Raw genomic sequence first — 24,714 nt, forward strand, 5'->3', positions numbered from 1 at the left:
TGAAAACCCAGCATCCATACACACACCCCTCCCTACTTTTAATTAGATTCTATATACCCATACCTATACTAACTATAGAGCTTAGTATCACAATAGCCTTTGATATTATGTCTGTCCAAAAAATCATCCAAGCGATTCTTAAAGGCATTAACAGAATCAGCCATCACAACATCACCCGGCAGTGCATTCCACAACCTCACTGTCCTGACTGTGAAGAACCCCCTACGTTGCTTCAAATTAAAGTTCTTTTCTTCTAGTCTAAAGGAGAGGCCACTGGTACGGTGATCTACTTTATGGGTAAAAAGGTCCCCTGCTATTTGTCTATAATGTCCTCTAATGTACTTGTAAAGTGTAATCATGTCCCCTCGCAAGCGCCTTTTTTCCAGAGAAAACAACCCCAACCTTGACAGTCTACCCTCATAATTTAAGTCTTCCGTCCCTCTAACCAGTTTAGTTGCACGTCTCTGCACTCTCTCCAGCTCATTTATATCCCTCTTAAGGACTGGAGTCCAAAACTGCACTGCATATTCCAGATGAGGCCTTACCAGGGACCTATAAAGAGGCATAATTATGTTTTCATCAGAATGATGGCAAGAAAAAAGTATGGAGAAGGCATGGAACAGCTCATGATCAAAAGCATACCGCATCATCTAAAAAACATGGCGGAGGCGGAGTGTGATGGCTTGGGTGTGCATGGCTGCCAGTGGCACTGGGACACTAGTTTTTATCCATGATGTGACACAGGACAGAAGCAGCTGAATGAATTCTAAAGTGTTCAGAGACACTGTCTGCTCAAATCCAGCTAAATGAAGTCAAATTGATTGGGAGGCTTTTCATAATACAGATGGACATTGACCCAAAACATACAGCCAAAGCAACCCAGGAGTTTATTAAATCAAAGAAATGGAATATGCTTTAATGGCCAAGTCAGTCACCTGGTCTGAACCCAACTGAGCATGCATTAAAATGAATAAAAGTGAATAAAAGGATTTTTTGCAGCATCTGCGTCTACCTTGGTCTGTTCCACCAACTACACTTTCAATTGAATGCGAGTACCAAGGACGAGGTACAGGAACTGACCATAAAGGTTAAAAAAATTGAGGGGAGAAACACCACATCCAGTGGAAACAAAAGAAGCTTTTGAGCATGCATTTCACTTGTTGGACAGAAAGTCCCACAATCAAACAGCAACTGAAAGCCGCTGCAGTAAAGGTCTGGCAGAGCATTAAAAAGGAGGAAACCCAGAATCTGGTGATGTCCATGAGTTCAAGACTTCAGGCTGTCATTGCCAGCAAAGGGTTTTCAACCAAGTATTGGAATTGAACATTTTATTTTCAGTTTTTTAATTTGTCCAATTGCTTTTGAGCCCCTGAAATGAAGTGATTGTGTTAAAAAGGCTTTAGTTCCTCACATATTTATGCAATCTTTTTTGTTTAGTCTTTTTTGTGCCTCTAAGGTGTTTTATTTAAAATTAATTGTGGTAATGTACAGAACCAAATATATATATAGAGAGATATATATATATGGATATATATATATATATATATATATCCATAGAAGAATGCTAAATAGTGATGGGCGAATTTATTCGCCAGGCGCAAATTTGCGGCGAATTTGCGCGATTCGCCGCCAGCGAATAAATTTGTGAAACGCCCGCGAAAATTCGCGGCAAAAATTCGCCGGTGGCAACATGTTTTTTTCCGAAAAAGCAGTTTCGCGAATTTTTCACCGTTTTGCGAATTTCGCTCAAAATTCTCGAATTTCCGGCGAAGCGAAACGGCGCAAATTCGCCCATCACTAATGCTGAAACACACCAGGATTTTTCAAATTGTAGCTTGTTTATTTGATCAACGTTTCAGTCCTCACAGGGTCAAGATCATTTTTGAATGAATCTTTCAAGAAGGATTCGTGGGTTTGGCCAAATACCAAACCGAATCCTAATTTGCATATGCAAATTTGGGGTGGGAAGGGGAAAAACTGTTTACTTCCTTGTTTTGTGACAAAAAGCCATGTGATTTCCATCCCCACCCCTAATTTGCATATGTAGGATTCGGTTCGGCCAAATCTGAATCCTGCTGAAAAAGGCTGAATCCTGCCCGAATCCCGAACTGAATCCTGGATTCGGTGCATCCCTAAAAATTTAAGGATATTATAAGTCACCAAGGAGTTCCATGCTTTTATACAAGTCATGGAGGTTACTTCTAATATCCTCATATTTTCCTACAAGGGGTACTTTATTTATTACAATACACAAGTTTTAGTGAGTAATGTGACAAAAATGACATCACTAAGCTCGGTTTATAACTGATGACATCACAGCTGTTTGTATAATGATATAATTTCAGGATATGTACAGGATATGTACCATGTGTACTGCCGAACAGAACCTCCTGTAGGCTGCCAGTCCACATAGGGGCTATATATATATTATATATATATATATATATATATATATATATATATATATATATATATATATATATATATATATTTATTTATTTTTTTTAATTTTTTTTACATACACAGGTCTGTTTATAGGACCGGTCATATAAATAGCCCCCCTATGTCCACAATTGCACAATTACAAATCCCAATGTGAGAAGACCAACCAGCTGTAAATTACCTTCTCTAATATGGACTGCTTTATTATTCCTAAACTCCACCCATGCTTGACAATCAAAATTCCCATCTAAAGCTGGCCATAGACGCAAAGATCAAATCGTACAAATCAACGTACGATCGGACTTTCCCATTAACCTGCCATTAACCATTCTGATCAAATAATGTAGATCAGTAAAACAGATCAGCCAATGTTCTGCCCCTGACAGCAATCGTACGATATCTATGTCCAACCAAAGCTAGTGATAGTCTCCCACTGAAAATCGTACGATCGGCAATACATGCAGAGATATTATCGGCAGGCGACAGAAATTTTCTAACCTGTCTGATCGACCAAACGACCGATCTCCGCCGGACGAAAAATGTCGGGACTCTCCACACACGGTCCGAAAATCGTACGAATACACGATTCGTACGATCGGATTGTTGCGTCTATGGCCAGCTTAACAGAAGAAAATGTCCAGGGATAAATTGGATTTGGCCTCAGCACAAAGATAAGCACAAATGTCCAAAAGTCACATTTTTTTATTCTCAATGAACCTCTTAAGTAATGCCAGTTTCTCTGCAGATGCCTCAGTAATAAGACACCACTTATCTGCAAATGCACTTTTGACAATTGGCCACATGGGGTACTGTGAAAATGAATAATTTTAGGATGGATCCATAGGTAAGCACTTTTGCATGAACCATGATTTAATACACACATAGGATGACTTGGCATAAGGACCAGATTTGGCCCTTGTCCCCCCCCACACTGAACCACAGTCTCTCCCTCACTCTCGCCCGGGCCTAGGGCGGCATGCCACCCAGCCTCATCCTAAGGAGCACTTCTGAATAACGGAAAGAATAAAGGGTGAATCTGGGGGCACTTACAAATTAATAAGCCCAACACTTTACTGCCAGAAGGCTGCGGTGGCCCTGGGCCAAAAACTTATGGTATGATAATTCTTTCTTAAACATTAGTTCTCCTTTATATCCTATTGGGCAACATCAGTGACGGGCAATGCCGGCTGGGCCCCCCCCCGCGGCCGTGCCCAAACGAGAAAGCTCGTGCATGGGCGTGCACAAACGAGTGTGGAAAGGCCGACTTTAGTAAGGGTAGGCGGCTTACAAGGTACGTGCCTGGCGCCCCCCAAGCTTTGTGCCCTAGACATGTACCTCTTCTGCCTATCCCTATTTCTGGCCCTGGGCAACATCGCTTAACCAGAGAACCACCCTTTGTTGCTATCTGACAGAATCAAACAATGAATCTGAAGCCCCAACATTTTTTAGTCTAATTCTCTGTGCCCTATTTCCCTATGACAGTCCATCTCACTGCCCCTAAGACCCTATATTACACTTGCTACCCTCACCGCCACAGATTTTGGGGAATGCCACTCTTCATATTCCTCAGCAGTTTTATTACACAGCAACTTCAATCTGGATTTTATACCCCATTGAATCCGTAGACATTAATAATAGGTTGCAATGAATTTTAAAACAGTTAAATAGAGGTTAAAAATAGAAGCATTTGCTGTCTATTAGCTACAGGGTTTTTTGCCATTTAGCAAACAGTGACAGCAATTTGGGACATTAGAGATGACACATATAACACATAGACCCAGAAAATATATTTAAAGTGTATAAAATATAGCCTTTCCAGCTTACAGGGGGTAAAACGATGGAGTGGAAGACTATTTGTCAGTCAAAAATATCCTGGAGCTGAATCAGGATGCGCCGCCTGGATCCTAGCACAGCACATAAAGATGTCGAGTATTTGCTAATTAGCGCTTAAAAGACATAAATTAGATATGCGTGGCTAACAGCAATTATAATTAAGACGAATCTCTCACCGTTTGGGAACTGAAGGGGGGAGCGGTATAGTGTGTGTGTGTCTGGGGGGGACAAAGAGTTATAAAAACAGATGCTAGGAACAAAACAGCAAGAAAAGCCCAAAAATAGGCCAAAGAGCTTCTTGTCTGCATTTCATAAATATATATTGGACACTTCCATATGTGAAACAGAACATGTTTTGTCACATCTGTATAAGAGAATAACTGTTCTGTGTCCAACTAATCAAGTGTTCTCCCTCTTCCCAAGGCCCCTAAACTTACCTCCTTCTCGATTTCGGCCAGCGACTTGATAGCGATTCCCAAAAGGTCAACTTGCTGCATCTAAGAAAGAGATTAGTTATGTTATAATATAACTCAGGACTAAATTCTAAGCTGCCAACGTCTCCCTATTATACTACAGAATAAGGTTAATGCCCTTTTGTATCCCATCTCTTTATATTGGCACAGAAAATACCTGCTGCATAATGAAATAATGTGAGGCCAAACTAGGGATGCACTGAATCCTTCTGCAACTACTGAACCCTTCTGCAACTACTGAACCCTTCTGCAACTACTGAACCCTTATGCAACTTCTATATCCTTCTGCAACTACTGAACCCTTCTGCAACTACTGAACCCTTCTGCAACTACTGAATCTTTCTGCAACTACTGAACCCTTCTGCAACTTCTATATCCTTCTGCAACTACTGAACCCTTCTGCAACTACTGAACCCTTCTGCAACTACTGAACCCTTCTGCAACTACTGAACCCTTCTGCAACTTCTATATCCTTCTGCAACTACTGAACCCTTCTGCAGCGCTGGAAAAGGAGGTATGCCAGTGGAGAAACGAATTGTACATGCACCAGTTTTTTTACAATTAGATAGGGTTCGGATTTGGTTTGGCCAGGCTCTTGCATTCGGCCGAATCATGCTAAAATTAACCCTTTTTCGGCTGAATCCCAAACTGAATCCTGGATTCTGTGCATCCCTAGGCCAAACACCTCTACTCAAAAATTCAGTCTAATCATAATCTAGAGCAAAACATAATTTGCATACTCAAGTTTAAGCAAAATCCCCCCAAAAATTGTCACCTTTTAATGGCCAATGCATGAAAGTCACACTGAGCACTGTGGCTTAGTATTTAGCATTATTGTCAGCACTGGGATCCTTGGCAGGGCTGTTTTTGTATATAGGTACCCAACCACTGTCGGACTGGCCCACCGGGATACCAGGAAAACTCCCGGTCGGCCCAGGTGTCAGTGGGCCTCTTGCTTCTAACCATTTGGCCTATTTCATGGTCATTCCCTATTTTATACTACTTTATAGGAAAAAAATTGAGTATAGTATGTAGTGATTAAAAAGAGAATAAAGAGGTTGAGTGAGGAGAGGAGGAATAATAGCTTGGAAAATGGGCCCACGTTCTAAGGTTTTCTGGTGGGCCCCTGGCATCCCAGTCCGACACTGCACCCAACACCCCATACCTACAGCAGCTGCTTTTGGGTGCCTATATTTTATTAAAAACAAACAAAACAACAACCCCAACCTGGTGAAATGGGGTGAATTTGTGTCCCTAGTCCTAGGATTGATCCCAGCCAGGGTGCCATCTGTTCATTTCAAGAACATGCAGGTAAGTAACTTGTTATTTACAGTGTGTTATGAGGACTTAGCTTGTAAGCTCCATTAGGACAGGGACTAATATTTGTCAATGTTATATAAAAAATATAACGTTAAATATCATTGACACATATCAGTCTCTGTCTCAGTGGATAATTTCATGAGATTCAAGCTCATCATATATATGCAATATACGTTTTTTGTTTGTCTAGAATAAAAGTATCCCGCAGACTTTGCTCTGGGTGGGATAGGAGTTCTGACGAAATTTTGACTTGGAGCAGTAATCTCATTTTAGCAGTTGAATAAATTATCTGTGTAGCCTCGGGGGCATTAGTAAGGAATAAAACTCTGTGCAAACACTTTAAACAGCCAGGACAAATAAATGCCCAATAGGAGTAATTTTTTTTAATGAACCAACATTACAGAACAAGCTTTTCTATTCACTCTATAAAATAATTATCTGTGTCTAGAAGAGGCCGCTAAAGTTTGAAATAACTTTCAAAAAGCAAATTTTACCAATTGACTACTTCCCAACAAAACCACAGGAGGGCAGCAGAACAAAAGGAATTTGCCTTTCCACACCATTTTCACAGTTTGCACCCATTTCAACTGAATGTGTAATAAGGAGGGATTCATGTGCAAATACAGAATAAGAGTGTTAGGAGTAAGAACAGATATTGAAAAGGTAGACTTAAAAGGTGGAGCAATAAAAGATAGAAGTTTGAGGTACTAAAGGGGTTGTTCACCTTTAAATGAACTGTTAGTATGATGCAGAGAGGGATATTCTGAGACAATTTTCAATTTGTTTTCATTTTTTATTTTTTTGTGGTTTTTGAGTCATTTAGCTTTTTATTCAGTTTGCAATTTCAGCCATCTGGTTGCTAGGGTGCAAATTCCCCTAGCAACCATGCATTAATTTCAATAAGAGACTGCAATATGAATAGGAGAGGCTAGAATAGAAAGACTAGTAATAAAAAGCAATAACAATACATTTGTAGTCTTACAGAGCATTTGTTTTTAGATGGGGTCAGTGATCCACCCCCATTTAAAAGCTGAACAGAGTCAGAACAAGAAGACAAATAATTCAAAAACTATAGAAAATAAATAATAAAGACCAATTAAAAAGTTGCTTAAAATTAGCCATTCTATAACATGTGTTAAGTCACTAATAGCCATAATGGTTGGCATTCACGATCAGTGGGAAATAATAGATGGGGTAGAGGAACAGGAACTCACACTAAAAAAAGTCCCTTACTGGGAAAAAAACCTACAGTAAGAGCAAATATGAAAACAGAACACATGAGAATAATAAATGGAAAGAAGTTGAGAAACAGGGGAGGCAAAAAGAAAGTCACAAAGGGCAGAGTATGAAAGATTGGGACAGAAGGAGAATGGGAAAAGAGGATATGAGGGAGAAAGGGCATTATAGTGTTGATGCCATACATTATTACAGGTATGGGATATGTTATCCGGAAACCCGTTATCCAGAAATTTCCGAATTATGGACTCCATTTCATCCAAATAATCCAATTTTTTTTAAATGATTTCCTTTTTTCTCTGTATTAATTAAATATAAAACGAAGATCTAATTAATCCTTATTGCAGGCAAAACCAGCCTATTGGGTTTATTTAATGTTTACATGATTTTCTAGCAGAAGATCCAAATTACGGAAACATCCGTTATCCAGGAAGCCCCCAGATCCCAAGCATTCTGGATAATAGGTCCCATACCTTTACTGCCACCCCCTAGAGAGTTGAAATATTTGAAAATCCTGCCATTTGGATGGAAACTTACCGACTCAGATGCGCAGGCAAACTTCTCTGAGATCATGAAAGGTACCCCATCCATGGCTGCAAGAAAAGGCATCATATTAAAAAGATGCAACAAGCTTACACAAACACACATTGGTCTTCTTTAGTCTAAATGTAGAGACTTATAGGTGCCTGCTTGTTGGTTTCTACAGGTTACTCCATTCATGAAATATTTTGTCAAATTTTAGGTGTATATATCATGCACACCCCATACGCAGTTTTCCTTGACCCAGACAGTTTTTGTCAGTCTTGGAATTGTGGCAAGTTGAACTTCTCCAGTCTGTACAATGTGGCAGCGCACAGGGAGAAGAATTCTACTTATGTGTAAGGGTAAAACTACACAGGAGATTTTGAGCAGATTTTGTGGGTCAGATTTTATCTGATCTTGCCACACAACACCACAAAGAAGATACTGTATGTATGATCCTACAAAATCTCACCCCCCTATAGCTAGAATGTAAAGTCAGACAGTGTAGTTTGTTTGTGCATCAACATCCGACAGTCAATGGAAAAATAAAGTTGGGCAGACACCATCAGAATCTATCTCATTGGATTAGGATGCAGAGAGCCACATTCGCATCCAACAGTCATTTTGGATGGAAAATTTTCCATGTAGTTTACACATCAGATTTTTGTGTAAGTCCCATTATATTTTGACCTATGTGACTGCATCCGACTTGTGGGATGTGGTCTGTCGATCTGACCAGTGTTGAACTGGGACACCAGAGGCCCACCCAAAAAAACCTAAGACGGGGGGTCCACCCAAAAACCTTCGACCACAAACCTTATCCCAATATTTGGAAGGGCTGTCCAGGTTAACCTTCCTGTCGGGATTTCCAAATTTGAAATCCAGACAGGACATTGAAGTTAATGACACAGCAATCAACCAATTGCTGATCGCCACGTCATTACTCCTACCCCAGATCTCATAGCTCACCCCTGACATCATCTGCCCTACCACAGATGTCACCGCTTGCCCCGGATGTCATCAGCTCCTCCCCAGACATCTCCAGCTCTGCCCCTGATGTCATCGATCCGCCCCCTGCCCATTTTTTGAGAACAGATAAGGTAGCAACCCTAGTCCACTGGGAGTTTTCCTGGTATCCCGGTGGGCCAGTCCAATACTGGACCGACACCATCCTGCAAAATTGCCAAAGGAGTGTAGGCCCTAGAGGAATAATCTGCAGGTAACATGGCAACACACTGACAGTTAATACACAAACAAAAACCAGCTGGACATACAGCATTTTTCGAGAAGTGGAGCTTTGTTGTAACGTGGCAAAATGATACACCGTGTAAAGTGCTTGAGTGAACAGGTGCTCAGTAGATGGTAGAACACTAAGGTGACACTCAGCAAGGTTAGATTAAATAGCACCCAGTGGGAAATAATGTAATAATAAATGAATGGTATCTAATGGGAGCATGGCAGATTCCTGTAGCCAAACGTTGGACATAATAAGTCAAAGACGGCCAACATCTGGCCCTTCTGCTGTTTATGAACGTCAGCTCTCAGAGCAGGCACTGTGCATAGAAGCTCAACAGCTGGGTGGCTGTCAGGTTGGACACGTTTAATGGCAGTCACCTTTATGACACCCTTAAGAGTAACATTGCTCCATCTTTATAGATAGACTAAAGCCCCAAGTCAGTTAGGTATCAATAAAGTCTGCTCCATCTGTATCAGCACCTACAAGTCTTACAGGTAATGTAGGCGAGTCAAAGCACCAATGCAAAAAGGAACCCATGAATTCCCCATGCTGCACAGAGCTGTCCCATGCTCTCCGACAAGAGGAGCCCAGCAGCATTGCCGTCTGGCCTCCTGTCAAGCATGAGTTAGGGCCCGCTCCTCTTAACGAGCTTTCGTGTCACCTGCACTCATTAAAACGGAAGCCACTTCATCTGGGCTTTCTGCCACTGTATGGAGTACACAACCCAAAGCCATGCCAAGGCCTCAGCAGTGTAATTAGCGTCCTCCTAAACAAACGAGTTTCCACACAGCTGTAATTAAGCAGGTCTGTAATTAAGTAGATGCCCTTTATCATAAAGATCATGCTTAAAACGGCTTGAAGAATGAATGTGTTATTAATGTGATAACTTTAAATCAGAAGCCTTTCAGCAAGGCTGTCAAACGTGTAAATGTATGTGGCTGCTTTACATAGCAGCGCAGGCTAGGATTTATGCAAAGACCAATATTATGTGAGATTAATAGCATTTCCATCTGCATTTAAATACAACCAGAGTATTAAAAAAAAAATAAAAAGAAGAGAGAAAAAAAAAAGAAAACTTCTGTAAAAAGATTAAGTCTGTTCGCTTATGAAATGCATAATATGCTTAATGGAGTATTATTCATAAAGGCAACAATGACTGGAATGCATTGGATGCACTACAATAGCAGGCTGAATTATTTTCAGCATGCCAGATGACACACAATATTAATGCAGAGATGGGGGAAAAAATGTACTAATTAGATATTGGATTTCCAAAAATTTGCAATTAAAATTTGCTGGCGAAAAATCTGCTGTGACAAAAAAAATTGTCGCGAGCATAATAATTGTTGTGCGTCAAAATTATTCGGACGCCCATTAACTTTAATGCATTTAGACAAAATAGTCGCACGTATAAAAATTGACGCTCGTCAAAATTATTTTGACGCATGTTGACTTCTGCAAATCTTTTTGTCCCTCTTTCTATTTACAAAATGTTAGGAGGTATGTAACTGGGTTCTGTATAAGGGATCCCCGTACAAACTTGGGGCAGCAGGTCAATGGCTAGAAACACAGAGTTGCAATTTCAGTGGTTTTACCTTTCTCTCTACATCAACTACTACAGTAACTATTAAAGCAGAACTATCCAAATGAGGCCTTGCAGCCCGGAAGTGGCCCTCCAAGAGATTTCCATAGCCCCTAAGAGCACCAATGACCTCTTTAGCGAACATCATCATATTATTATAATCTTGTCCCCGAAGAAGTTGTATAGTATAGTTGTAAACAATTGGCCAACAATAAAGAATGCTTTAACCAATGACCAGACTGTGAAAAAATTATTTGGATAATTAACATTAATCTACAAGTATCAAGAATTCATATAAAAACCTTTAATTTTCTTTCTCAAATCAACTGAGGCTGGGACGTGATTAGTTCGGAGCCGGGACCCAATGAATAACAGATGAGAAAACAAAGGAAGGCTCATTTTTGCCCGACACTGTAAAATCCACAAATGATAATAAATTATTGTATTAATATGGAAATCATCCTGCTGTTACCATCCGGTGATTAGTATATAAATTACATCTGATTACATGTTGCAGGGGAATAAAAAGCCTTGCCTGTAGGGGGGAAATAAATTTAAGACCGCAAGTTGAACTTTTGCACCAGCGCTCATTCTAATCTCTTTTAGGCTGTGTGCACAAAAATACTGTGTGTCTGTGTGAGAGCATCTTAAAAGCCACTTGGTAGGTTGGTCTAGTAATGAACTGTATGTGTATATACATTTTATGCCAAGGTGCCATAAATTGTGTGTACAAGAGGGTGTATTTCATGTAAAAGCCCCACAGTCACCAATCAGGTATTGATTTCATTAGTCTAATGGCATTCGACCAATCAAAGTAACCACAATAACTAATCACTTACTATAGATTTATTCACAGGTACAAAACTGCACTGTTATTAGTGAATTAGTGCTAAATCTGTTTTATTTGCAGAAATGTTGAATGTTTGGGACCAAAGTAAAAGCTTTAATGCCACTGGTATGGAATCCGTTATCCAGAAAGCTCCAAATTAGGTCCCCCACAGGTTCCATTTTAACAAAATTTTATAAAAAAAAATGGTTTTCTTTTTCTCTGTTATAATAAAACTTTACATTGTACTTGATCCCAACTAAGATATGATTAATCCTTATTGGAAGCAAAACCAGCCTATTGGGTTCATTTCATGTTTACATGATTTTCTAGTAGACTTATGGCACGAAGAACCGAATTACTGAAAAATCTTCTATCCAGAAAACCCCATGTCCTCAACATTCTGGATAACCGGTCCCACACCTGTATATCCATTCCGTGCTACTCCTAGTACAAGTTACTGTTTTATTATTACAGAGAAAATATTTGGATTATTTTGATAAAATGGAGTCTATGCTAGAGGATCCGTCTGTAATTTGGAGCTTTCTGGATAACAGGTCTCCGGATAACGGATCCCATACCTGCATTGACATGGTAGGTTAATACCAATGAAAAAAAATAAGTAATATAACAATTTGTCGGAATTAAAAGTTAAAGGTATACAGTCAAAATTCAAAATGAATCAGTTAATAGTGCTGCTTCAGCAGAATTCTGCACTGAAATCCATTTCTCAAAAGAGCAAAGACTTTTTTATATTCAATTTTGAAATCTGACTTGGGGCTAGACATTTTGTCAATTTCCCAGCTGCCTCTGGTCATGTGACTTGTGCCTGCACTTTAGGAGAGAAATGCTTTCTGGCAGGCTGCTGTTTTTCCTTCTCAATGTAACTGAATGTGTCTCAGTGAGACATGGGTTTTTACTATTGAGTGTTGTTCTTAGATCTACCAGGCAGCTGTTATCTTGTGTTAGGGAGCTGTTATCTGGTTACCTTCCCATTGTGCTTTTGAAATTTTTTTTTTCAAAATTGAATATAAAAAAAAATCTGTTTGCTCTTTTGAGAAATGGATTTCAGTGCAGAATTCTGCTGGAGCAGCATTATTAACTGATTCATTTTGAAATTTTTTTTTTCCCCATGACAGTATCCCTTTAAGGAACGCAGTAAATTGCAAATAAAACAGATTTCCTCCTCGATACACAGAAGAAATGTAAATTGTGTGATGCTACAATTTAAAGGAACAGTAGAGTGTAAAAATAAAAACTGGGTAAATAGATATGCTGTGCAAAATAAAAAATGTTTCTAATCGTTAGTCAAAAATTGCAGTCTATAAAGGCTGGAATGACTAACATAACAGAACACTACTTCCTGCTTTTCAGCTCTCTAACTCCGAGTTGGTCAGCGACTTAAAGGGGAGCCATATGGGACATAACTGTTCAGTGAGTTTTCAATTGAAACCTAGCATTCAGTTCAGATTCAAAAGCAAACAGTTATGACCCATGTGCTCCCCCCCCCCCTCAAGTCACTGATTGGTTACTACCTGGTAACCAATCAGTGTTAACCAAGAGAGCTGCAAAACAAGAAGTAGTGTTCTGGCTATTATGTTAGACATCCAGTCTTTATACATTACATTTTTGGCTAAGTATATTAGAAACATTTTTTATTTTGCACAGCCTATTTACCTAGTTTTTATTTTTATACTGAACAATTCCTTTAAAGCTGCACAATGACATTTTCTGTGATCTCATTTCTTAAGACAACATCTTACCAGCTGCTTCTGCTCATCGATCGGATGTCAAAAGTAACTTTTTTATTTTAACTCAGCACGAACCAACGAAGGACGGCATTATTAACTGCCCCATGGAGCTAACAATCTAAAAACCAGGGTTTAATTAGTAGGCTAATTAACGAATTCTGGTAGCACTGGTCTCAATAAAATAATAGCTCAACGCGGGCAAATGTTCAATGGTCTGGTATTGCAGCTATTAGGATAATGGAGCCTTGTAATTAAGATAATGCTCAGTCCCTGAAGCCAATTAACAAGACAACAATTAGTCTCGTTCATTAATGCAAATCAAAGATTTTTCTCTTTATTAGCGGTGCACTTGCAGAGCCCTGGAGAATGCAGCAAAGTGTTTGCACCGCTCTGCAGAAAGGTTGCAGCATTCAGCTATTAATACAGACCTCGTCTTCGTGTAATTAGTTATGATTAATCAATGGCAAGGCAATTACATCTGTCTTATTTTATGGGATTTGACCCTTCCTATTCACCTGCTTGTATATCACAGGTTCTATATGAAAACAGCATCCTGTTGGTATAGTTATTAAAGTGCAGGTTTTAGTAATGGCCATGTGCTAGATTGCAGTGGGATGGGGAGGCCTTATATAATGGAGCAAAATATGAAGTATTACAGGACTGCTTAGCTACGTTATGAGAAACATTTCATTGTTATGGTGAACGTGAGCATGCTGATATTTGCAGCACAATACAGTGAAGGAACCAGAGCTTGCAGATTCTGAATATTTTTTTTGGCTACCCAAGCAATGGAACGCCTCCAAAAGCTGTCTAGGACATTAAAGGGATTCTGTCATGATTTTTATGGTGTAGTTTTTATTTCTAAATTACACTGTTTACACTGCATATATAAACGTACAGCAGTACAAAAAAAAAAGTACAGCAGTAAAGAGTGACTAAAGTTTATCAGAGCACAAGGGACATGACTGGGGGCACCCGGGAAACTGAGAATATGTCTAGCCCCTTGACAGATTTCAAAATTAAATAAAAAAATCAGTTTTCTCTTTTAAAATACAGATTTCAGTGCAGAAGTCTCCTTGAGCAGTGCTATTAACTGATGTGTTTTAGAGCTTTTTATTTTACTATGAAATCCAAATTTTTTATGGAAAAAAACTAAAAATTTTAAATATTTATTTTACCCCATTTAAGACCTGCCGAGGTTTATATTTCAAAGTTTCAGTGGTCTGCACTGGAATTTGCCTGAAAATCCAGTAAAGTGTACGGTCCCATAGGGGACCATAAATTGCCCTATGCCTTTAAATCCCTACCCTGCCTCCTTTCTCCCTAGTTACTAGGCATAAGCCAATGTATCTAGTTAGTTATTTACATAACCAGTGTTATTGGGCAACGGGTGTAATGACCACTTCCTACCTCACTTCAATATAGTGTGTGGAAAGGGGAAGATCTTCCTCTTTGGCTGCTGGTGTCCTGATCGACTGGTTGTTCCCATTGAGCCAGAGTACACCAAGGCCCATTAAAAACCATTGCCCTATAGGGACCTGTACCTTTAGTGATTGAGTCGGGGACCAGGGAACCCCGTGAACGAGCTTTAGCTATAACAGGATAGTTCTGTAATAGACTCTCTAGGAGAGTAAGATAGAGAGCTTATATAGAAAGAGTAGTTGTGTGCTCCATTGAGGATCTGTAGCAGGGAGTAGCTTCGCAAGGCTTCTTGATTGCCTTTAGTGAAGGGACCACAGTTGATAGGGCATCAGGCTTCGACTACTTCTCCCTGACCACTCCACGGGTTTTATTATTACAGAGAAAAAGGAAATCATTTTTCAAAATTTGGATTATTTGGATACAATGGAGTCTATGAGAGACAGCCTTTCTGTAATCTAGGATGATGGGTTTCAGGATAATGGATCCCATACCTTTAGGTTAATTTATGAATGTTTTCCTGAGCTTGTCATAGCTTTGACTATTCAGGGGCCTGTCATGTTAAGACACTTCTTTTCCAAATGGCAGTGTGACCTCAAAACTTCAGCCCATTTGACTTGCTGTAATCTTCCTGTTGTGAGAATACAGTTACATCACAATAGGCTAAATGCGCTTTAAGTACAGAACATTCTGAAAACTGGGCAGCTGTCAGCATGTACAAAAGGAAATTTGTATTTAAGTAAGCTACTTATATGTACTAAAAAGAAAAAAAAATGTTTTCCCCTAAATGCACATTTTTCTTTCACACTAACTAAGAAATATAGCTTTTTATTCCAGCCCACCGCTGCCTGTGCAGAATTCAGACTTAGCGAAGCTTGGCATGGCTGAGGTCTGCCTAACAAATGCCGCTGTTTTACAGAATAAAAGAGCCCTTTTCTGTGCTGCTTCCCTTTTCGCTTGCACAGTAAATTAAACAGAATTTCACTTCCATCCAGACAAAAATGAGCTAAGCTCCTCTGAACAGCATCGCTTTTGTATTTCTTCACAAAGGGGGAGAAAAATAGGTTTAATCTTTCTTTGTCAGCCCAGAAAATGGAACAGGGAAAGCAAATCTTGGATAAACAGAACAGATTAAATTCATACAAATGGCATGATAAGAAATCTATTAGAAAAAAAAATGTAATTTGATCCAAAATATCTCCAGAGGAATTAAAAAAAACAAAGTAATAATTTTGCATAATCAGTGAGAGCCATCTGGAACAATTAACCAGCGTTCTATAGAACATATGAGAGCTGGTCACATTATATTAATAAGGATTTGGAATTATAAAAGCTTCCCCAACCCCGGGGTTGTCAGATTTTTGCCTTGAATTCAGTGGAACACTTGATAAAGAAATTAATATTATGCAAAGGGACTGGTTTTATTGCGGATACTTCATGTTTAATTCATATGTGGATTCACCTGTCAGTTTGCAATCAGCGATACAGCGGAACATGCACCAACGGTAGAATGCGGCCCTTTAATTGGAAAACTCCACTGCATCGTTCAATTATTAAGAGTAAATTAAAAGCAGATGCAGGCGGGAGTATTAAGGATATCCAAGGGGAGGCCAGAATCACAGATTTCATTGTTGGTGACTGGCAATCTCTTAGGAATTGTCCAAAAAAAAATCTAGAAATGCCAAGCTTAAATTAACCAGTGATGAACTGGAATATCATTTAGAAATGATATGAGCGTGGAAAATGATTGTTGCCGGAATTACGCTAAGGGTAAATTCATTTTCCATATATTAGGAACCGGGAACGCTTGCGGGGGACACTCTGAAATGGTAACTGACTTCTGTGGAACAGGGACACAATGTTTGAGACCACAACTGCTGTGCAGCACATGGTAACTTTGCAATACACCTTTTAGCCAGAAGATGGTGATACATATACAGAGTTATATTTGTATTATTCAACAACCCTAATCTCTACTTTAGTTGAAGGGAGACCAGAATATTATGTATATTATATAAAAAAAATAAAATAAAAAATAATGTGTGTGTGTGTATGTGTGTATATTATTATTGATTATAAGAAACAGGATCTCCTTAATACCAGAGATGAGATCAAGGAGTCCCAACACCAGCTAAAGATGACGGACAGAGTGCCGGAATTTGAGGGGTTTGATACCCAATTGAAGACCTATTTACAGAAGCTTGAATCCACAGTGAGTGCCCGGAAAAAACGAAAACTTAGGAGGGACAAGAGGGACTATGAGAGTAATATGGTATACCTGTGGAACAAACCCAGACCCATCTTGAAACCTAAACATAAAAACAAATCTAGGGGTCAGAATTCTAACAAATCTGTGTCCTTTTCAAGTGTCTCTAGTGATTCAGGTGATGAAACTTTGTTTTGTGCTGATGATTTGGAAACGACCTCTTTGAGGACTACTAGGAGGAATCCGACGGAAGTGGACCTGGAAGACTTGGGCACAGGTGATATCCCTAAGAAGGCAAAAAACTACCAAGGTCAGGACCTGTTCCCAAAACGCAAAAAAACGGGGAAGGATTGGCCAAAACGGAGCAACCAAATGGAAAGAAGACCAGAAGAGGAGGGAGGAGGAAACGGAGACAGGAGATACGGGCTAAGGCCGAACACGGCGAGGAAGGACAGGACTTATTAAATGTGGTGAATATTTCTTCAGTTACCTTGACTTTACCCCAAATACGTGTTTTGAGCCATGGTTTATCCTTTGCACCCACACACCATTTTAGTTTGTTTAATACACTACTAGATGTGAATCGGCTGGTACGTAAATTAACCCTTCGGAGACACTTCGGTCCATGTGGACTAGGCACAGCTGAGGCAGTTGAGCCCCAAAGGTTTGCTAGTGGGTCAGATCCCAAGAATTTATTGTCCACGTTCCGGGAACATTGTTGTTTGGTAGATTTAGATACATTACGACATGAGAGTATGGATGATGCCCAAAACACAGATGTTGTAGTTGAGAGAGTGGCCTTGCCTAAGGATAAAAAGATGCCCTCGAATTTTTACCCCTTACAGTCCAGATGCACACCAATGGACATTTTTCAGGACCTCGTTGAGAAAGATCTGAATAGATTAAGTTCTTTAAAATCTAGAGGGGGTCCTGATAATGTGACAAGGGAGGAGAAGTTAGCAATCCAATCATTAAGAGACAACACTGATATTACAATCAGGCAAGCGGATAAGGGAGGGTGTGTGGTGGTACTAAATACAGCTGACTACTTGCTGGAAGCTAGGAGACAACTGGGTGATACAGACACCTACCTATCCCTCCCCTCAATCCACAAAAAGAATATACCGAGCTTGTTAAGGGTTTGGTTTCCTATGGAGTCACGTTAGGGGTGGTGGACTCTCGGGACACTGATTATTTAGTCAGAACTAACCCAGTGGTCCCGATTTTCCACCACCTCCCCAAGATACACAAATCGATTACGTCCCCAGAGGGAAGGCCAATAGTGGCTAGTATAGGGTCAGTTAATGAGGGACTGTCAGTCTGGGTGGACACATGTTTAAAACCATTGGTCCCACAATTGGACTCCTATATTAGAGATTCCGGACACTTATTAGAAAGATTGTCCACCTTGAAATCGGGTGACACCTATACATGGCTATCCATGGACGTTAAGTCATTATACACAATCATTTCACATGATTTGGGCCTATTAGCGATTGCAGATATTCTTAACAATACACACACTTACACTAATGATTTAATTCATTACACACTTTTGGTTTTGGAGTTTTTACTTACGCACAATTTTTTCTATTTCGACGGGGGGTTCTACCTCCAGAGACGTGGGACCGCCATGGGTGCTTCCTTTGCCCCCACCTATGCCAACCTCTTCGTGGCTTGGTGGGAGCGGTCCCGCGTCTATGGAGGTGAAAACCCCTTTCGTGAACACATTATATGGTATGGTCGCTATTTAGACGACCTTTTGTTTATTTGGGACGGCCCTGAGGAATTAATCAGGGATTTTCACACGTACTTAGACGATAATCAATACAATTTACATTTTACACTTGAATTTAATAAATCAGAGATCAACTTTTTAGATCTCACACTAAGGGGAGACACATGTAGTGGCAGAATTGAATCCACTGTATATAGAAAGCCCACATCGGGCAACACTATTCTGAGAGCTAACAGCTGTCACCCCAGACATATTGTACGGGGGATACCATATAGTCAGTTTGTTAGATATAGGAGGAATTGCAGTCAGGACTATACTTTTGAGGAACAAGCCAGACACTTGGGCCACAGATTGCACAGGCGAGGCTATACAAGAGATATGATAAGACAATCCTGTGAAAAAGCAAGCAGGTATTCAACTGAGGATAGGTCTAATACACAAAATACCTTAACCAGTAATAAAGACTCAGACAGAACCAATGGAAGAGACAAAATTTATTTCATTACTGAGTTTAGTGAGGAATACGGGAGGATCTGCAATATAATTAGGAAACACCTTCCAGTTTTGCATAATGATACGAGACTGTTTGAGATTTTGTCCAACACTGATTTGAAATGTGTCCCAAAAAGGGCACCCACGTTGGGCAAAATGTTGGCACCGAGCTTAATAACCTCGGCACAAAACAGACATAGTGAAAATTGGCTAACTGTAAAAGGCAGCTACAGATGTGGAGCAACCACTTGTAAAACGTGTAGGGTCATCTTCACGGGTCCTACCTTTAAATCAAATGTGACAGCAAAGGAATATCGTAATTTTGGCTATTGTAATTGTAACACTAAAGGGGTGGTGTACCTTTTGGAATGTCGAAGTTGTGAAAAACAATACGTTGGTCGCACTACCCGTACTCTAAAAGAAAGGATACGGGAACACATACGAGCTATAGACAAACATGATGAGGTGTCCCCAATTGGAAAACATTTTGCCCTTTGTTCCAAAAAAGGAGTGAGTGACCTATCGGTCAAAATCATAGAACAAGTCAAGACACCCCTTAGGGGTGGGGACCAGATACGCTCTCTGGATCTAAGAGAGGCATTCTGGATCCTAAAACTGGAGACCAGAATACCCAAGGGTCTAAATACGAGACATGATATATCCTATTTATATTGATAGCTCAATACCTACCCCATAGTTCTTTGAATACATTTGAATAAGTGTTAATCTATCTGATTATGTGGATCTTGAGAATTCTGATGACAGATTTTCCACAATCAATCAAAGATAAAAAAAGATTTTTTAAGATAGACACTTACTATTTGGATACAGATCCATATTTACATAACTTACAAACGACCAGGATTATAAGTTCACACATAGTGCAATATGGGTACAGGGATCCATTTTAACTACCAGTATGTTATTTTTAAAAGTACTATTAAGGTTGTTACCTTTGGATGTTGGTTTAATTATTTAGATTGAAAATTAAAAAATTTAAAATAAATTTTAACAGTAATATTATGTATAACCAGCAGGGGTCACCATGCCCTTAGGTATAAAATGTGTCTATGGTGGTTGTGATGTATGCCTATGATTAAGGGATTGTATCCCGAAACGCGTAGGGCCTTTGATCCCTGTTTTAGCTTGCAATAAAGACTTTTTTCCTCTTCAAGTGGAGTGCCGTCCATTCCTTTGGCACAGTTTGTATGTGTGTATATACATATATATATATATATATATATATATATATATATATATATATATATATATATATATATACACATATATACATACATATAACTAGATAGGTGCACTCAAGATAGCCATGGTGATGCTTAGGTGCTGGAACAAAAATTCATATCTATAAAGCAAAAAAAAACTTCCGCACACATAGGTCTTGATAAGTGAAAAAAAGCTGGTACATTTATTTCAACGTTTCGGCTTACAAACTCAAGCCGTCATCATATTTGTATACATATACAAAAAGAAGACCAGCAACTGAAATACTCAAAGTTGTATTGTGAAATTACATATATTACAATTACAATTACAATTAAAGGACCAGTAACTTAAAAAAAAAAAAAAATTCTACTTAAAAAACACACCAACACCAGAAACAGCCACATGGCTATCTCCTATAGAAGGCAGGGAGGAGAAATCGAGCACCGCATGATGGATGGTCGCCCTGTCGCCGTTTCTGAAGAGGAGCGCAAGCAGAGAATCGGTAACTCATTTCTTAATAAAGACTTTGCGAATTTAAAGTTAAAACTATCTTGGTGTTTTTTTTTTTTCGTTAAGTAGAAACTATTTTTTTATTTTTTTTATGTTACTGGTCTTTTAAGTCTAGTAGAAAATCATGTAAGCATTAAATAAACCCAACAGGCTGGCTTTGCTTCTAATAAGGATGAATAACATCTTATTTTGGATTAAGTACAAGCTGCTATTACAGAGAAAAAGTAAAATCATTTTTAAAAATTTGGATAAAATGGAGTCTATGCAACACGACCTTTCTGTAATTTCTTTCTTTCTGGATATTGGGTTTCTGTATAATGGATCTCATACCATGATTTCCAGTGCCATTTTATTTGCATGCGATTTAGTTCCATTGATACAGTTCATTCCACAATACAGGGAACACAAATAAAAGCTGTGATCTCATTGCAGAAAGCCCAAAACAAAATGTGCATGTTTACTCTATTTCCTCTTTACTTGTTGCAGATAGCCTGTACAATATTTTAAATACAACAGTACATAAAATAATTTTTGTGGCAGCCTGCCTTTAGCTTCCAGTTACCAATATTCTATACATTTTTTCCCATAGGCATTCAACAATATTATAAAAAAGTCACAGAACCCTGCCAAGAAATTTGTAACCTAAGACACGGTTACCCCCAACACACCATTACCTGCTTTCTGGAAGAGTTGGTGTTGGACACAAGAAGGATGAGGAGGCATTAGTAAACAGTGTGCTTCTATGCATTCTGTTATAAATATTTTCTGTAATTGTGCCACCCATTTCCCCAAAATAGCGGTGACCTAGCCAAGAGGTTGTCTTCTTTAATCCTAATTCCTGCTCATCAAGGAGTGTGGCCTATTGGGTCAACCAACATAACATTTAGAGTGCAGACAATCAAAGGTGCCTGGTAACAGAATACTTCAGGCACCGGTGTACTAATAGAAACACTTTATAGCCTTTATAAAGAGGTGACATTAAATAATGTCAGCCATATAATAATGTCTCTCTCTCTACAGGCACTAAAGGACCTGTAGCCAAGGCAGCAGTTTTGGAGGGGAGGCCCTCGGGTACCTTTACAGAAGAAACAATTCTAAAAACAAAAATTTTACCTGTCCTACTGACAGCAGGGCCGCAACTAGTGGTAGGCAGAGTAGGCATGTGCTTAGGGCTCAAACCTGGGGGGGGGGAGGCACCAGGCACACACCTTCTCAGTCGCCTACCCCCTAGTCAGATCCCCTAGGGTGCTTGGCCTGCCTGGCCCTGGTTGATAGCCCAGCACCTGGCTACGGTGGGCACTGATGTATCCCCAATTCTGTTTTCCCACTGCACATGTGCCGATCAGTAAAGGAGGAAGAGGTCGACTCAGTAGAGGACCAGTGCCTACAACAGCACTTCACCTAAATGCCAGCATAACTATTCCTCAATACAAAGCACAATTCAACAGGAACATTTTATTCTAATGCCCATTTAGCAACAGAATACTGTTATGCATGTTCACCTATAAAGAGAACCATAAGAACCTGCAGCATTTGTTGGAACTATTCTGCAGATAATTATCTTTTCTCTCTTCCCTCCCATCAAGGCCAGTTCCCTACACTAATTTCCCAAGGGAGTGGGGAAAAAACAGACCAGATTCATAACAAAGAATAAAAGGCATCCCCTATCCGTCTGCTCACACCAATTCCTGGCCATTAGCACAATATAGATATATGTATACAAGACGCTCCATCTTCACAGATAGTCCATATTCCTACCATGGGCTGGGCAATGAAATAAACCATAATAACATTCTGAAGGTTCTCTCCCTCTAATACACTTACAGCTCTCAGTGACCACTCATCACATCTGTGCGTGGGCAGGAAGAGGTTAAAGATGACCCATCTTTCAATAAATAGCCTTTATTAGAACACAAAACATGTGTGTGTATCATGCCAAATACAAAAAACAAACAATTCTAACACATAACTGTGCACACTCCATATCCTGGAACTGATCTGTGTTGGAGATAAGCAAGACAGCTGTGAGATCAACAAGACAGTTGTGATTTGAAGCAGGAAAGCTGTGCTTGAAGCAGTGTTTTAAATATGGGAGGCATGGGGGAGTCAGAAGAGTCCTGTTGAACTACAAAGTGTAAAGCCCTTCTACAGCTATTAGGAAAATTCTAAAATTATAAACTCTGCCAGTGGTACTTCATCATTGCTGGCTCCATCAGCAGGGATGGTTAGTGTTGATGCTAGTTTAAGCCATTTAAATGACACAAAGTTAATTTACAGACTGATTTATACAAACAAAGCTTTCATGATAAGGGTCTTCCAGATTAAGGGATCCCATACCTGTACTTGCATGGGGGTAATGTATATTATTACAGAAGAGGGGAATCATTTTTTAAATTTTGAATTTCTTTTTCTCTGTAATAAATATAATACTTTGTACTTGTTCCTAACTATAATTATATCTTTATTAGAGGCAAAACAATCCTATTGGTTGTATTTAATGTTCAAATTAATTTCGGGCAGACTCTATGTATGGTGCTACAAATTACAGAAAGATCTCTTATGCGGAAAACCCCAGGTCCCGAGTCTTCTGGATAACAGGTCCCTTACCTGTATATATAATTACGTGAAACAATCCCACACTCTTGCTTGTGTGTTTAACACCAACAGCAAAGACCACCAATAGAATAAACACAATTGGGTGCACTCCACAGACTTTTAACACCAGTGTTGGACTGGGCTGGTGGAACACAGGCAAAAATTCCGGTGAGCCCCGCTAGCCCAGACCCGGCCCTTGTGTGGAACCCGGAAGCGGCTACGGACTTCCCTCCCAGGCCCCCGGCACGGCTGAAAGAAAAAACGAAGGTAGACGTGGGGGGCTGCGACTCAGGGAGGGGGCCAGAGGGCACTTTGCAGCCCAGGGGGTGGTGGTGGTCCCCCCAGTCCGATGCTGTTTATCACACACAAATCACATTATGTTTAAGCATTTCAGCCCCAGGTTTTAGGACCAATAGTCTGAAACAATCTCCTACGGCACATCAGTCCATTTTAATTAAAAGCAGATAAAATACAGTAGATGTGTCTGGAACATCAAGTCATAAAATTCACAAGCATTGTGATTTTTTCCCCCCAAAATATTACATATACACAGAGACTATTTATCGTTCTACAACTCCCACGAAAAATAAGTAAATAAAAATTTGTGAATTTTAGCGATTACAGCTAGCCAGGTTATTTATGGTACTTACTAGCCTAGAGGTCAAGGAACAACCAACAACTGCACCAATCTCTTTCTCCTATGTCTACAGAGCTGTCTTGTATGATGGAGAGTGGACAGAGAAACAGAAAGTTCTTAGGCACATACTCCATCTCTCATGGATACACAGACTGCTTAATGCTCTCCTAAGTAGAACAGAGCCTTGAAAGCAAAATTATATAGAATGTAAACAATCGTCTGCAAAGTTTGACCCTGTTAGCATTGTATTTAGTACCTGCTTAGTAGTGATGTGCAGGTTAGCAGCAAGGGGGGCCCAAACCCGCCCGACCCGTGGGTATTGGGCCGGACTGAAAAAACTCGACCCTCACCCTATCTGCGCCCACCCGCACCTGAATTCCTTCTATAAAACTAGAAGTTGGAAGCAGGCAGTGTAAGGTCACGGGGGGGGGGGGAGCAGGTAGAAGAGCTCAACCTGAACTTGCCCACGACCTGCAAATGGGATCAAACCCACTGGCTACTGCTAAGCACTTATAATTTCCAGTTCTGCTTCAGACTTGGACTGTGTACCATTTACTGTATCACTCTTCTTCCACCTGCATCTGCTGTGCTACGGGTTCTCACTACGACACAGGCATTTTAGCCATGACGTAAGGTGAAAATGTCAACTCTGGTGGCACCCCTGCAGTGGT

General features: G+C 39.8%; 1 protein-coding gene across 6 annotated transcripts in view; it reads right to left on the reverse strand.

The window, feature by feature from the left end:
• The window catches only part of mvb12b.S (multivesicular body subunit 12B S homeolog), an 82,328-nt gene that overhangs the window by 2,075 nt on the left and 55,539 nt on the right, over window positions 1–24,714 (reverse strand). For all 6 annotated transcript variants that reach the window (XM_018232836.2, XM_018232837.2, XM_018232838.2 and 3 more), the window contains 2 exons: window positions 7,842–7,897; window positions 4,713–4,772 (listed from right to left, as the gene is read on the reverse strand). In XM_018232836.2, coding sequence (XP_018088325.1) covers window positions 4,713–4,772; window positions 7,842–7,897 — 116 coding nt within the window. The remainder of the gene's footprint in view (window positions 1–4,712; window positions 4,773–7,841; window positions 7,898–24,714) is intronic.

Source organism: Xenopus laevis, chromosome 8S (genome assembly GCF_017654675.1).
Source record: "Xenopus laevis strain J_2021 chromosome 8S, Xenopus_laevis_v10.1, whole genome shotgun sequence".
Taxonomy (NCBI): domain Eukaryota; kingdom Metazoa; phylum Chordata; class Amphibia; order Anura; family Pipidae; genus Xenopus; species Xenopus laevis.